Source organism: Salvelinus alpinus, chromosome 34 (genome assembly GCF_045679555.1).
Source record: "Salvelinus alpinus chromosome 34, SLU_Salpinus.1, whole genome shotgun sequence".
In the NCBI taxonomy this organism is placed as follows: Eukaryota; Metazoa; Chordata; class Actinopteri; order Salmoniformes; family Salmonidae; genus Salvelinus; species Salvelinus alpinus.
In genome coordinates this window covers 26,938,805-26,956,079 of record NC_092119.1, presented here as the reverse complement: position 1 = coordinate 26,956,079, position 17,275 = coordinate 26,938,805, and the positions used below count along the sequence as shown (strand labels likewise).

General features: G+C 40.2%; 1 protein-coding gene across 2 annotated transcripts in view; it reads right to left on the bottom strand.

Annotated features, from left to right (window-relative positions):
* The window catches only part of gabrb1 (gamma-aminobutyric acid type A receptor subunit beta1), a 67,329-nt gene that overhangs the window by 32,756 nt on the left and 17,298 nt on the right, over positions 1 to 17,275 (bottom strand). For both annotated transcript variants that reach the window (XM_071382639.1, XM_071382638.1), the window contains exon 4: positions 11,196 to 11,416. In XM_071382639.1, the coding sequence (XP_071238740.1) occupies positions 11,196 to 11,416 (221 nt within the window). The remainder of the gene's footprint in view (positions 1 to 11,195; positions 11,417 to 17,275) is intronic.

Genomic DNA, 17,275 nt, shown 5'->3' with positions numbered 1-17,275 from the left:
TGTCAGAATTGTGTGTGAGAAGCAAAGGAGAAAAGTTGTCACAATGACATGCAAGTTATTTCTGGGTGATCTTGCGAGGGAGGCAGGGATAGAAGAAGGGAGGAAGACAAGGAGGGGCAGAGTGGTATTCACATTATACAGAGAAAGACATAAGAGCAGGGGAAACACTGACACTGACAGATAGCCACATGAATTACATGCTCATGGTGCAGAGTAACTGTCTGTTAGTGCAATCTAGTATGACAGTGCTTAAGACATTGCTGTGGTTCAGGACGTTAATAACTTAGTAATGTTGTTTTCTGGGTATTTTTGGAAAAAAAATTGGTCTTATTGTCCTCAGTACTACCTAATTAATTTTTTTTCTTTCACTCTGTTCTTTTTTTCTTTTCCATTTGTTTTGTTATGTGGCTGATTCCTAAAGAGGATGCTCCTCTTGTGGTCATGCCATAGACTTATAGGGGTTTTGGCTGGGCACTTGAGGGGTGGCAGTATTGGTTTATGGGAGAGTCCCACGTTTTTACCTGGACCACACCGATCGGCGGTTGAATGTGTGTTTTAGGATGCTAAAGGAGTGTTACAGGTACAGGGGTGGTATGATAGTATCAGTGACAACACCCCCTTCTGGGATGGGGGAAGGCTTTCATGGGAGGGATATTGGAAGACAATTGGAGGTTTACTTAGAATCAGTTGCAGCTGCAGTATGTTTAGCACTGCATATATTATGGTAGAGGTACAAGGGTAGATGTCAGACATTGATTCTGGTAGTGTTGGTAAGTATGGATAAATTCTAGGTGTCTAGCAGCTTGATCATCATGGTAATTTGTGGTAGTACGTTTACAGGCATATCTTATGGTAAGTATTGAAACATTATGTCATTATGGTAAGTGGTGAAATAAGTATAGCTAGTTATAATTGTAATGACTTAGGAGATAATAATAAAAGGACGATCAGTCTTTAACTGGCTAAAAGACAGTTTACAGGAAACTCACTCTACAATTACAGATGAGGTTGTATGGGAAAAGGACTGGGAGGGAGAAATATATTTATGTCATGGTCAAAGAAACTCAAGAGGTGATGATATTAATAAATAACCATTTTGATCCGAATGTGCAAACTGTCCAAACAGATCCGAAAGGAAGGTGGATAATTTTAAATATGCTATAGGACAATAAACATATTTGGCTAATTAATCTATATGGTCCAAATAATAATGATCCATACTTCTTCAAAATTATATATACTGTACTAATCTATTGAGCTCAAAAGCAACCAATTACTCTATTATTATGACAGGAGATTATAATACAGTTTTAAGTACCCCAATGGATCGTAAAGGAAATCACACTACAAACTATCACCCTCATGCAATTAAGGAAATTACGAATATTATGGACACATTAGAACTAGTGGTTATATGGAAGCTTAAAAATTCAGACTCAGGGAGATATACATGGAGGAGGCTTAATCAAGCTAGTCGTCTTGATTACTTTCTTGTATCCTTCGCGCTGGCACCAAAAGTAAGAAATGTTTTGATAGGGGACAGAATGCAGTCGGACCATCAAATATTTGGCATCCGCATTTATAACTGACTTTTGCCTGCATAACATAGCTACAGCAGATCCCCTTATTGTATGGGACACTTTTAAAATGTGCCTTAAGAGGTCATGCAATTCAATATTCATCTTTAAAACAAAAACAATTTTGGCCAAAAGAGTTCATATTAACAAAGGAAATAGAAGAAATAACAATACAGATGGATAGCAATAAAAACTGTACCATAGAGGCACAGAATAAGTTAGAGGGAAAAAAGAAATTGACGAACTTATTCGGTAACAATCAAGTATAATGTATTATAAAAAGAAACCGAGTTGGATGGAAAATGATGAAAAATGAACCAAATTCTTTTATAATTTTCAACATAGAAATGCTACCAAAAATGATTTACAGAAACTTGTTACAGATGACGGAGTCATCCATGATTAACCAAATTATATGAAAGAGAAAGCAAAGTACTTTAAGCATATGTTCTATTTTCAGTCTCCTCCATTTCCACGAGCTCAAGTTAACTGTAAGGAATTTGTTCCTAATAATAGAGTAAAATTAACACCTGTACAGAAAGACTTGTGTAAGGGACAAATTGCAGAGGAGCAACGTATTGATGCAATTAAAGCCTTTAGGCCAGGGAAAACTCCAGGGCTAGATGGCATAGCAGTTAAGGTATATGAAACCTTTTTTGATCTATTCAAAGATCCAGTATTAGCACGTTTTAACCATTCCTATAAAAATGGTAAACTATCAGGTGCTCAGCAAGGTTTGATTTCACTATTACTGAACCAGGACCCAGGTGGTAAGTATAAATATCCAGTCTATCTAAAAAAAACTTTAGGCCCCCTACACTTCAGTGTTGTGATGCAAAAATCCTTGCAAAATGCATAGAATTAATCTCATAGAATTAAAAAGGTGTTGTCGGATATTATTCATCCTGACCAGACAGGTTTTTTTTTACATAGAAAATACATTGGAGATAATATAAGACAAGTATTTGAAACAATATAATATTATGAAACATCTAGGGAACCAGGTCTGGTATTCAGAGCAGATTTTGAAAAGTATTTTGCTAAAGTACGACTAGAATTTATATATAAATGCCTGGACTATTTTAATTTAGGAGAATCTCTTATAAAATGGGTTAAAGTTATGTAGAGTAACCTCAGGGGTAAAATAATAAATAATGGCTACTTCTCAGAAAGTATTAAACTGTCAAGAGGAGTAAAACAAGGTGGTTCACTGTCAGCATATCTATTTATTATGGTCATCAAAATGTTAGCTATTAAAATCAGATCCAATAATAATAATAATAATAATATAGAAGAGCTGGACATCCAGGGCTTAAAAACAAAGGTATGCTGATGACTCACATTTCCTCTTAAATCCACAATCTGGATCCCTGCACAGCCTCATAGAGGATCTAGATAATTTTTCTAACCTCTCTGGATTACAACCGAACTATGATAAGTGTACCATAGTACGTATTGGATCGCTAAAAAATACAACTTTTACATTACCGTGTAGTTTACCCAGTGGTGTAAAGTACTTAAGTAAAAATACTTTAAAGTACCACTTAAGTCGTTTTTGGGGTATCTGTACTTTAATTTACTATTTATATTTTTGACAACTTTTACTTCACTACATTCCTAAAGAAAATAATGTACTTTACTTCATACATTTTCCTTGACACCCAAAAGTACTCGTTACATTTTGACAGGAAAATGGTCCAATTCACACACTTATCAAGAGAACTTCCCTGGTCATCTCTACTACCTCTGATCTGGCAGACTCACTAAACACAAATGCTTTGTTTGCAAATTATGTCTGAGTGTGGGAGTGTGCCCCTGGCTATATACGTCAATAAAAAAGAAAATGGTGCCGTACTTTGCTAAATTTAAGGAATTAGAAATGGTTTATACTTTTACTTTTGATACTTCAGTACATAGCAATTCCATTTACTTTTGATACCGAAGTATATTTAAAATCAAATACTTAAAAAAAATACTATTTAAAATCTTTTACTTTTACTCAAGTAGTATTTTACTGGGTGACTTTCCCTTGTACTTGAGTCATTTTCTATTAAGGTATCTTTACTAAGTATGACAATTGAGTATTTTTTCCTCCACTGAGTTTACCAATAAAATGGTCTGAAGGTGAAGTGGACATACTCGGTATTCATATCCCTAAAGAAATAAAGGAACTTACTACAACAAATTTGAACCGAAAGTTAGCAAAAACAGCTAAGGTCTCGCTACCATGGAAAGGTAAATTCCTGTCTATTTGTGGAAAAATCACCCTGATTAGTTATTTTGTCACATCCCAGTTTACCTATTTACTTATGGCCCTGCCTACGCCAAACAATTTGTCTTTTAATTTATTTAAGCAAAAAAGATTTAAACTAGGGGGCGATATTTTAGTTTTTGGCTAAAAACACGTACCCATTTGAAACTGCCTATTTCTCAGCCCCCGAAACTAGAATATGCATATAATTGTCAGATTAGGATAGAAAACACTCTGAAGTTTCCAAAACTGTAAACATTTTGTCTGTGAGTTAAACAGAACTGATATTGCAGGCTAAAACCTGAGGAAAATCCAATCAGGAAGTGCCCCTGTTCTTGAAACCTCTCTGTTCCTATGCATCCCTATTGCCCATATAAAGGGATATCAACCAGACTTATTTTTCTATGGCTTCCCTAAGGTGTCAACAGCCTTTAGACATAGTTTCAGGCTTTTATTTTGAAGAATGAGCGTGAACGACCACATTGCGTAAGTGGATAGGTGGGGGCTCTCAGAGTGACTTGTGCGCAAAAGAGAAAGGCAGCCATTGTTACTCCTGGTCCTAGTGAAAAGCCAACTGTCCCGGTTGATATATTATCGAATAGATATTTGAAAAACACCCTGAGGATGGATTATAAAAAACGTTTGACATGTTTCTGTGGACATTATGGATATAATTTGGAATATTTGTCAGCGTTGTCGCGACCGCTCTTTCCGGTGGATTCCTGGGCATAACGCATCAAACTAACAGAGGTATTTGGATATAAAAAATATCTTTATGGAACAAAAGGAACATTTGTTGTCTAACTGGGAGTTTCGTGAGTGAAAACATCCGAAGATCATCAAAGGTAAACGATTAATTTGATTGCTTTTCTGATTTTCGTGACCAAGTTACCTGATGCTAGGTGTACTTATTGTTTTGTCGAGCGATCGATAAACTTACACAAACGCTTGTATTGCTTTCGCTGTAAAACATAATTTCAAAATCTGAGACGACAGATGGATTAACAAAAGGCTAAGCTGTGTTTTGCAATATTGCACTTGTGATTTCATGAAATTATATTATATTATATACCTGTGGCGCTAGGCTAGGCTATGCTAGTCAGCGTTTCTGATGACAATTATCCCGGATCCGGGATGGGTGGTTCAGAAAGGTTAACTTTATTTGGAATGGCATGCCAGACAAAATAAAATGTGATTATTTCTATAACGAATATGAGTTCGGGGGGCTAAAATTATTAAATATTAAATGCATTAAACCTCTCACTAAAACCATCAGTCATACAAAAATTATACTTAAACCGGAACTGGTCCTCCAGTAGATTAGTAAAATTGCTCATCCCTTGTTCAAAAATGTCCTTTTCCCCCTTTATCCAGATTACATCCTCTCACTTGAAATGTTTTTCTGTTTAAATGTAACATTTATTTAACTAGGTATTTCAGTTAATTGAAAATGAACCTTTTTCAAAATATCTCCCTTTCTAAAACAAGCCATACAAAGCTGGTTTCAACTTCCAGAAAAGACAACAAATAATATGGTTAAATTCAAATATACTAATGAAAGAAAGAAAAAAAAAAACTATGTAATGATATCACAGGTGCATATAACAAAGATTTATGGAAATGTTTGCTCTATCCAAAATAACAACCAACTGAATGCAGCATTACCACAAAAAAATGGAGGAGGCAAGTGGAAGGTGGAGAAGGTAGGGAACTTGTTTGTTTGCCCATTATTAAAGACCAAATTGAAGATTTGTATTTTCTCATAAATAAAAAAAATATCAGTTTTACTTGAAGACCAAAATGTTTACCGCGGCGCCATACAGGTTGCAAAATAGTCGGGATGAGATTTTCGATGTGCCGATTCCGTGGCATATGGTTTATGAACTGATATGCAAAAGAACGCTTGATTCAGAATTGAGTTTTTACATTTAAATTACTATACAAAATTCTTGCCACAAACAGAATATTATGTACAGTGTATTCAGACCCCTTGACTTTTTCACATTTGTTACATTACAGCCTTATTCTAAAATTGATTAAATAGTTTTTTCCCCACATTAATCTAAACACAATACCCCATAATGACAAAGCAAAAACAGTTTTTTTATTTATTTTGCAAATGTATTACAAAATAACAAACTGAAATATTACATTTACATAAGACCCTTTACTCAGTTCGTTGCTGAAGCACTTTTGGCAGCAATTACAGTCTAGAGTCTTCTTGGGTATGATGCTACAAGCTTGGCACACCTGTATTTGGGGAGTTCTCTGCAGATTTTCTCTGCAGATCATCTCAAGCTCTGTCAGGTTGGATGGGGAGCATTGTTACACAGCTATTTTCAGATCTCTCCAGAGATGTTCGATCGGATTCAAGTCCGGGCTCTGGCTGGGCCACTCAAAGACATTCAGAGAATTGTCTTGGCTGAGTGCTTAGGGTCGTTGTCTTGTTGGAAGGTGAACCTTCACCCCAGTCTGAGGTCCTGAGAGCTCTGGAGCAGGTTTCATCAAGGATCTTTCTGTACTTTTCTCCATCCTGATTAGTCTCCTAGTCCCTGCTACTGAAAAACATCCCCATAGCATGATGCTGCCACCACCATGCTTCACTGTAGGGTGTCACTCCAAGCAGGCTGTCATGTGCCTTTTACTGAGAAGTGACTTCTGTCTAATCACTCTACCATAAATGCCTGATTGGTGGAGTGCTGCAGAGATGGTTCTCCTTCTGGAAGGTTCTCCCATCTCCACAGAGGAACTCTGGAGCTCTGTCAGAGTGACCATCGGGTTCTTGGTCACCTCCCTGACCAAGGCCCTTCTCCCCCTATTCCTCAGTTTGGCCAGGCAGCTAGCTCTAGGAATAGTCTTGATGGTTCCAAACTTCTTCCATTTAAGGATGATGGAGGCTACTGTGTTCTTGGGGACCTTAAATGCTGTAGAAATGTTGTGGTACTCTTCCCCAGATCTGTGCCTCGACACAATCCTGTCTCTGAGCTCTACGGACAATTCCTTCGACCTCATGGCTTGGTTTTTGCTCTGACATGCACTGTCAACTGTGGGACCTTATATAGACAGGTGTGTGCCTTTCCAAATCATGTCCAGCCAATTGAATTTACCACAGGTGGATTCTAATCAAGTTGTAGAAACATCTCAAGGATGATCAATGGAAACAGGATGCACCTGAGCTCAATTTCGAGTCTCATAGCAAAGGGTCTGAAAACTTATGTAAATAAGGTTGTTGTTTTTTCATAAATGTGCAAAAAAGTCTAAAAAACAGTATTTTTTTTGCTTTGTCAGTATTGTGTGTAGATTGATTTGGAAATTAATTAATTTAATCAATTTTAGAATAAGGCTGTAACATAAGAATGTGTGGAAAAAGTCAAGGGGTCTGAATACTTTCCAAATACACTGTACGTATAAAGTGTCCTAGGAAATGACAGAGCCATAACAAAGAAATATTGTTTACAAACAAATTATTATGGCAGTGGTCAGGGACATGGGGAGAACTATGATGCTGAAGCATTATTAGTTACTGTAACTCTAAACTGGTACCAACACGGGATCTATACTTCAGTACAGTACCACTGGATAACTGGATGCACTGGGCACCATTTACCTTTTAGAGAGACAAAAGAGATGGGGACTGGAGATGAGAGGCGAGCGGAGCAGGTTTTCCTGGTAGTGCTCCTGGGGAGAGCAGCGTATGGTTGAGGCAGACTGGAGCTGCCGGCGCCAGCAGGGTGAATCACCTGATCCTCCTGAGAGGCATGGCTATCGCTAATGAATGTCTCCACAGGCCTGTGCCAGCCAGTACCCAGGCCACTGCTGCTCAAGCAACAGGCAGACCACTCAACTCAAACCAAGCTAATGTGGTTTTCTACAGTAGGCTAGCTTGAAATGTCAATCAATAGGATTTGTTAAAAGTACACAAGGCAATAAGACGTCATCATGCACAGAGGGGCTACTTCCTGCTTACAGACGTCAATAACAACAGAATACACATCTGCCAAGACTATCAGTATGTGGGCATGCCCAAACTGGGAAGAGCCAATAGTGGCAATCTGTCCTGCTGTGTAGGATGATGTCATGTTGATCAGTCTACCTTTAAATGTGCCCTTCAAAGGACTAAGGAAGGCTTAACTTCTTATGGCTGGGGGCAGTATTGAGTAGCTTGGATGAATAAGGTGCCCAGAGTAAACTGCCTGCTACTCAGGCCCAGAAGCTAAGATACGCATATTATTAATATATATGGATAGAAAACACTCTAAAGTTTCTAAAACTGTTTGAATGATGTCTGTGAGTATAACAGAACTCATATGGCAGGCAAAAACCTGAGAAAAAATCCAACCAGGAAGTGGGAAATCTGAGGTTTGTAGGTTTGCCTATCGAATATACAGTGTCTATGGGGCAATATTGCACTACCTAATGCTTCCACTAGATGTCAACAGTCTTTAGAACCTTCTTTCAGGCTTCTACTGTGAAGGATGAGGGAATGAGAGCTGTTTCAACCAGGTGTCTGGCAGAGTGCCATGAGCTCACTCAGGCGTGCCCCCGTGAGAAGTTCCTTTTCGTTTCTAAAGACAAAGGAATTCTCCGGTTGAAACATTATTGAAGATTTATGTTAAAAACATCCTAAAGATTGATTCTATACATTGTTTGACATGTTTCTACGAACTGCAATGGAATTTTTGGACTTTTCGCCTGGCCTGCGCGTCATGAATTTGGATTTTTGAACTAAACGCGCGAACAAAAAGGAGGTATTTGGACATAAATTATGGACTTTATCCAACAAAACAAACATTTATTGTGGAACTGGGATTCCTGGGAGTGCATTCTGATGAAGATCATCAAAGGTAAGTGAATATTTCTAATGCTATTTCTGACTTCTGTTGACTCCACAACATGGCGGGTACCTGTATGGCTTGTTTTTGTGTCTGAGCGCCGTACTCAGATTATTGCATGTTGTGCTTTTTCCGTAAAGTTTTTTTTAAATCTGACACAGCGGTTACATTAAGGAGAAGTTTATCTAACGTTCCATGTATAATACTTGTATCTTTTATCAATGTTTATTGTGAGTATTTCTGTAAATTGATGTGGCTCTTTGCAAAATCACCGGATGTTTTGGAGGCAAAACATTACTGAACATAACGCGCCAATGTAAACAGATTTTTGGATATAAATATGAACTTTATCGAACAAAACATACATGTATTGTGTAACATGAAGTCCTATGAGTGTCATCTGATGAAGATCATCAAAGGTTAGTGATTAATTTTATCTCTATTTCTGCTTTTTGTGACTCCTCTCTTTGGCTGGAAAAAATGGCTGTGTTTTTATGACTAGGTACTGACCTAACATAATCAGATGGTGTGCTTTCGTCATAAAGCCTTTTTTAAATCGGACACTGTGGCGGGATTAACAATAAGTTTATCTTTAAAATGGTGTAAAATACTTGTATGTTTGAGGAATTTTAATTATGAGATTTCTGTTGTTTGAATTTGGCACCCTGCACTTTCACTGGCTGTTGTCAAGTCGATCCCGTTAACGGGATCTCAGCCGTAAGAAGTTTTAAGGTGAGTTGAGTGTTTGCCTATAGACAGGGATGGTGTGTACTGAATTTGAATTCAGTCCATTCATGGAGTGAATTGGAATTCGACGTGTAAACAAAGCAGTTGCATAAACATTGCTTTGGCAGGTTTGAATCCGGTCCTAAATGTTACCTTGATAATCATGTTTTTATTGTCAGACATGCTCATGCCAGTAAACAATCAGGAGCATGCTGTTCAGCCACCTAATACATATTACCAAATCCTTTAGCGACAACTGAAACAAGAACAAAGTATCTTAAATTTGCCTTGCCACCAAATGATACTATAGACCTATACACCAAAAATAACCCCTTAGATGTATTATGGGCACAGCCAATATGTATGTTGCCTAAATCAATGCTTAATCAAATGACACATCAAAGACCTTTTTTTCCACCACCATACCAGGTTAACGCCACGCACGACTCCCCCTCAGCCCTAATTAACCTAACAAGTCATATGGAGTTGAAGAAAACACTGCAGCTCCCTCACAAAGATCTGAACCACACAAACTTCCTTAATCTAGACGTCGAGTGCAGTCACAGCAACTCATGCTAACGTAGCTAATGGGCTTGATTGCCTTGTTGTCATTAGCTTCTGCCGTGATGTAACCTACCCCGAGACCCGAAGACAGATGTTGGCGCCAGATGTTAGCTTTCAGAACTAATGGCTAGATCACAGACTTAACACTGTCCTTTTTGTGATGGGCCCATCTCGCTGTCAACACAGGTTTGATTCCAGTCGACGTTCACATTGGTTCCGTGACTCAGATCACACCCCCCAGTGTCTTTTCAACAGATGAGGTCAATCTGAGTCAGATTATTGTGGTGATCTAATCTTGCTTGAATCTTTGAGACAGATGTTATCTCCCAGAACTACCAGCTAGCCTTTAACTCAGTCAGTTAACTAGCTATAGCAGAGGGTGACTAACTCCTGTCCTCAAAGGCCTCAGTGTCCACTGGTTTTCCTTTCTCCCTCACACTTAATTGATCAATTAATGTCAGTGATTGGGTAGAGCAGGACTACTTTAATGCAACCCTGATGGTCCGGGGTACTGTTGGATAACGAAAACAAAACAACACAAATGCCTTCCCAAACAAACTACACCTTTTGGCTTGAACAAACCCCCTCAAAAGAGCACGTTTGACAGAATCCACATCCATCGTCAGCACGGGCATGATTACAAGAAATGCCCCCCGACTGAACATGTATTGGATCTTCCCTACCAACCCTACAGTTCTGCCTCGTAGCTCCAAAAAAGTATATCTAACTCGAAAAACTGTCAAGTCATCATTCCCCCCCACCAAAGTGCTGAATCCCTCTGATCTCCACTGTCATTATTGACAGTGGCTGCCCTTCAATTCCCTTCGTTAGCTCGGTGCGACTGGCTTCAGCACGGCTCAGCCCTGCAGAGGCGAGGAGGGGAGCATGTAGAGTACGAGGCTACACTGCTGCTGTGCTCCGGACTGCAGGGGAGCGCGGCTCCATAAATAATTCACCACCTGGGTCTTCCTCTCACGCTCCAGAGGCAGAGGAGAAAGTGCAACGGCTGTTTGAGAGGGCTTTGAGGAATGGAGGGTTTCCTTGCCCATGTTTCTGCAGTAGAGTTGCAGCACCCACACACTAAGAGATGTTGTGTAGGAGCTATGGTTGCATGTTTTTCAACCAGCCACCAGTCACACACAGACACAGACACTAAGACAAAGACACACACACAAACACACACCTCAAACAAAAACGCTGACATAGGAGCCCAAGAACACATAACGCTGATGCACACACACTCACCTGAGGCCGTAGAGCACAGTTCCGTCAGGATGGAGTCGGATCATTCTGTTCTTCACTGTAACCCCGTGCACAAAGGACTTCTTATCGTTGATGAAGTAGGTGTCAGGGACCCAGAGCGAGTCTGCCACCCTGTTGTCCAGTGTCAGGTTGAGGGGAATCCCTGTGTAGGACAAGCGTTTGTCCCTCCAGGACTGCTGGAAGTACATAGTGATGGTGTAATCCTAGGGGGGTGGAAGATGAAGAAGAGGAAAGGGTGGGATGATTAGGCACACAATAGGAAAGTACATGGTGTATAGTGTTTATGGGAGGGATTAGCTCTCTGTTGTTGGAGTGTTCACAGTGTACCTGTTGGCTGTGGCACTGTGTGTGGGTGTGTACAGTTCATTTGTGAAGTATTCAGACCCCTTAACATTTTCCACATTTTGTTACGTTACAGCCTTATTTTAAAATTGATTAATTTGTTTGTTTTTTCCTCATCAATCTACACACAACACCCCTTAATGACAAAGCAAAAACCTATACTTTTTTTATTTTAGCAAATGTATTGAAAATAAAAAACGGAATTATTACATTTACATAAGTATTCAGACCCTTTACTCAGTACTTTGTTGATGCAACTTTGGCAGCGATTAAATCGAGACTTCTAGGGTATGACGCTACAACCTTGGCACACCTGTATTTGGAGAGTTTCTCCCATTCTTCACTGTAGATCCTCTCAAGGATCTCTCTGTACTTTGCTCCGTTCATCTTTCCCACGATCCTGACTAGTCTCCCAGTCCCTGCCTCTGAAAAACATCCCCACAGCATGATGATGCCACCACCATGCTTCACCGTAGGGATGGTGCCAGGTTTCCTCCAGACGACGCTTGGCATTCAGGTCAAAGAGGTCAAATCTTGGTTTCATCAGACCCGAGAATCTTGTTTTTCATGGTCTGAGAGTCTAGGTGCATTTTAGCAAACTCCAAGCGGGCTGTCATGTGCCTTTTACTGAGGAGTGGCTTCCGTCTGGCCACTCTACCATAAAGGCCTTTTTGGTGCAGTGCTGCAGAGATAGTAGAACTGGAAAGTTATACCATCTCCACAGAGGAACTCTGGAGCTCTGTCAGAGTCACTATCGGATGGCCTTTCTCCCTGGATTGCTCAATTTGGCGGGTGGTGGTTCCAAACTTATTCCGTTTAGAAATGAGGCCACTGTGTTCTTGGGGACCTTAAATGCTGCAGACATTTTTTGGTACCCTTCCCCAGATCTGTGCTCGACACAATCCTGTCTCGGAGCTCTACGTACAATTCCTTCGACCTCATGGCTTGGTTTTTGCTCTGACATGCACTGTCAACTGTGGGACCTTATATAGACAGGTGTGTGCCTTTCCAAATCATGTCCAATCAATTGAATTTTGCACAGATGGACTCCAATAAAGTTGTAAAAACATCTCAAGGATGAGCAATGGAAACAGGATGCATCTGAGCTCAATTTCTAGTCTCATAGCAAAGGGTATGACTACTTATGTAAATACGTTTATTTTATTTTTGTACATTTGCAACAATTTCTAAAACATTGCTTTGTTATTATGTGTATTGTGTGTTGATTGATGAGAAAAAAAACAATTGAATCCATTTTAAAATAAGGCTGTAACATAACAAAATGTGGAAAAAGTCAAGGGGTCTGAATACTTTCTGAATGTACTGTATGTCCTTTGTGTGTTGTCTGGTTGAGTTGTCTCTGTGTATGACTACCTGGATGATTGTATGACTAAATGTAAATTGGGGAGAACAAGTATTTGATACACTGCCGATTTTGCAGGTTTTCCTACTTACAAAGCACAGCCCCGAAACCTGAAGGATCTGGAGAAGGTCTGTATGGAGGACTGGGCCAAAATCCCTGCTGCAGTGTGTGCAAACCTGGTCAAGAACTACAGGAAACGTATGGTCTCTGTAATTGCAAACAAAGGTTTCTGTACCAAATATTAAGTTCTGCTTTTCTGATGTATCAAATACTTATGTCATGCAATAAAATGCAAATTAATTACTTAAAAATCATACAATGTGATTTTCTGGATTTTTGTTTTAGATTCCGTCCCTCACAGTTGAAGTGTACCTATGATAAAAATGACAGACCTCTACATGCTTTGTAAGTAGGAAAACCTGCAAAATCGGCAGTGTATCAAATACTTGTTCTCCCCACTGTATATGTGTGAGTGTGTTACCAAACCTCCAGACTGAGTCTCTGCTGTCAGTCGGGGATGCACTGCAGTCTCCCACACAGTGCGCACCTTTTTAAAAATGGCAACCACAGACTCTGCAATAAGGCCACATACTGCTGAGGTGGATTCTGTTGTGTAACGTCAGTTCTTATTAAGCGCAGCAAACAGTCGACTATCGCTCGCTCCTCTGCTCCTTGGAGAGGCTGAGCAGCTACAGTACTCTACCTCCATCACCTGCCCCACTGTCACTCCTGTCACGCCCTCCGTCCAGTCCTGCCCTCAAACTCTCCCCTTTCTCTCTACCCTTGCATCAGCACCCCAAACGTCAATCTGAACATTTGCCTCTTTTACCTTTTTACTCTGTTCTGTTGTTCTCTCGGGTTTACATTTATACTTATAACAGCTACATGCACGCGCATAATGAGCGTAATGCCGTCATGAGCTATTGTTGTGACTATCAATGGCTAAGTTTGAACATTCAGTCGGGTTTCAAGCTAGTTTGGATAAGTCATTGGGAAGTTACTGATGAGAGAGAAGAAGGATGATGTGTCAATAAACCTGAGGTGTAACGTGAAGGGCTAACATTTTGGCTCTGCCATAAACACTCTGTCCGATATCAGAGGGTATCTTCCCTTGCATATCGAGTGGTGTGTATCGCAGTGTGAGAGAGTGAGAGGAGGGTGGGGAATAACAATAACAGAGCTGATCATTAGGCGACAGAGACGGTTGCCAAGGTGCACAAGGTCTTCAAGATCACTCAAGGTTATTGAGAAAAAGACGTGCCAGCAAACCAGCTTAATGAGAAAGACCTTAACTGTGTTTGTTGTAATTTGGTACTGCGTTGATATTGAAAATGGTGTGCCAGATTTACCCAGCGTTTGCACCAGTGTGAAATTCCAGAGGGAGTAACAAATAAAGAGAGGACCAAAAAGTAAAACATACTGTGGGAAAGAGATGAGAAAACTAACATGACGGTACATTTCAAAGTTCTTTGTTATATACAGTATACAATAAATGCCATCTGGCAGGATTGAATACGCTATCTAATGTTCAATTAGCTCTCTTTAGATTTTTTATCAAAGGTCAAGTGAGGTGTTCCCCAGGGCTCTTTTCTGGGCCCGTCTTAAATGTGGCTATTTTTGAGCCGCTGCTGCGGTTTGATCTTAGTGACAGCACTGCGGCATCTTTTCCCAATCTGAAGATTTGCTGTTGACGGGACAGCAGGAACAGGGCCAACCAAAAACAAAGAATTAACAATGAATGGATATCATTTATATCAGCCATCCAAAAAGCATTGCAGGCATTTTGATGAAACACACTTCAAAATGCTTCACTTACCTGCTGGTAACATTCTCTGAGGGCTGGCAGGGGAGAGTTGCATCACTCGGGTTTCTATCAATCTAATCTGGGTTGCAAAACTGCAGTTAAGATTCCATTCACAGCGTTCAAGCTTTCCAGTATTCGTTGCAGTTTGAGAAGATGCTTATATAGGCATTTCAGAACATACTTCAGGGAAATAAACTTTCTGGGAAAAAAGCTTATTGGAGTTACATTTTCATATTTTATTCAATTATGAAGGAACAATTTGTTGGTTATTCATGGACAAACTAAATGTTTTACAATACGAACACACTAAATAATGTGTCTGCTTTAAAGCATGCCTACTGCTTGGGCTTAGACTGCACTGGTAATTAAAAGTAGTTTCTTCAGGCAGTTGAAAGAGACAACATGATGAATGCAATATGAGATTGATGTGTATGATCAGGGCCAAGAGATCTGTACCTGTCAACCCTCCACCAGGTGTCAGAGATAACTGCTTCTAGAATGCAGATGTTACAGTAATTATTTTCACTATTACCCAGAATATGGAACCATCCTTCAATTGAGGGGGTCCTGATCATACAAATCAATCTCATATTGGATTCATATAACCATATAATAAATTAAATACAGGCTATCTCACTCAAATGTGCATGATTAAAGGCCCAATGCTGCCGTTTTTATATCAGTATCAAATCCTTTCTGGGTATCAATTAAGTACTTTACTGTAACAGGTTTCAATTAACATTGTCAAAAAGTAACAAAAATAGCTTTTTAGCAAAAAACTACTTATCAAGCAAGAATTTTGCTACGACTGTCTGGGAGTGGTTTGAGTGGGGAGGGGAGGGGAAAACTAGCTGTTATTGAAAATCATTTTGGAACTCGCTTTGTTATTGGTCTATTAACTAACTTAACGCCTGGTAATGTCACCAGGCAAGCCGAAACGCCACCCTTGCAAAAACTGCTGATGAGAAGGTCCTGTGCAGATTGTATTTTCTATGAGGAAATAACACTGATCACATTTTTAACATGTTTATAGTCTTAGTTTCATCAGCTGTTGTACAATAGGATATTAAACACAGGTAAAACTGAATGTTGACTGCACTGGGCCTTTAAGATGTGAGCAAGAAATAAAAAATGAACATAACATAGTTGATTTGCAAATGAATTGCTGTATAGGAGAACCTGCAACCTGAATAAAAAAACATGATAGATGTATAATGCTCGCTTTATCACCATCATAACACAGGTATGATTACATAAACCTGGAAAGTACAGCTACAAGCCTCTTACTGTACCTTACATGCAAACCAATAAATAACAGATAGGGGAATTAGAAATCCACAGGAACTGTTAGTGAGCAACATAAACTTGGGATGACATAGCTTTAAGTGAGAACTGCTGCCTCATAAGGCTGGGAACAGAGAAACGGAGGAGGAGAGGAAGGGGGCGTTGCAGCTCTGTCCCTCATTGGGGATAAACACTTTCCTTGGAGCCTATTATTAGAAACAGCTGTTCCCCTCGACGCCCGCTTTCCCATCATCACTCTGGCACCTCAGCATTTCCACAGCAGAAAGTCTTAAACGTGAGTGGAATACCGTTATGCATATGAGAGCGCTAAAGCAGAGCGCCCGCTGCTGCACTGTAAACACACAGTCACACGCACACTCACTCTCAGACACTCACACAGGAAGGGAAACAGGGGCAGGCGATGCCCTTGGCATGTTTCCTCTCACCCCCATTTCCTTTGTTGATGTGTGATAGGCAGACAAGTGAGTGCTCCTCTACTCCTCTCCATATTTCACCGCACCGCGGACGACAACACGGGCTCTCTCCTACTCACGTCGGCACCACGCTATCCCCTCTGCAGTGTGCTTCTTCGTGACCTAATTCCTCCCAATCCATGCCCATCTACGGGTGCAGACATCACAGGATAGAGGGATAGGAAGAGAGGGTGGGAGGAGAGGGGTAGAGATGGTGGCGCAGTCCTCCCTCCCAGCTTAGTTACTGTCAAAACTTCTGCGGCTTTTGGCAATCATGATGAAAATAAGTTGCTGGCAACTGGATCTGCAGATATTCATTGGATGAATGGTGTTCATTGCATGAGAGCAGACTTGCTTCAGCTTTAGCTGGGCGTCATTGCAGTGTTCACTCATGCGTGCATGCATGGCTGCACACACAAGTAAGCGAACCAACACACAAACACAAAAGTACCAAATTCCACTATGGTGTGCAGCGCCCTCAAAAGACTACAAACATCTGCATCTATTCATCTATTCTTCTCTATCAATAGTATACTCTTCTGATCGTTCCCGGTGTCTTGTGTGGAAATGTTGCATAGGACTATTCCTGCTGTAGTTTGGTAACGACTTGCTGCCTAACTGTCCCATTGTTGAGCTCTTGCATATGATATATTTAGCTGACTTAAGAGGATTCTGAGGTAGGAATTCCTCCATCTTGGCTGACACTATCCAAACGGGGTTGGATCCCTGACAAAAACAGACATGATATGTAATTCAGTCCCACTGAGGAAAGTTTTTGACAAAGGTCTCTGCAGCT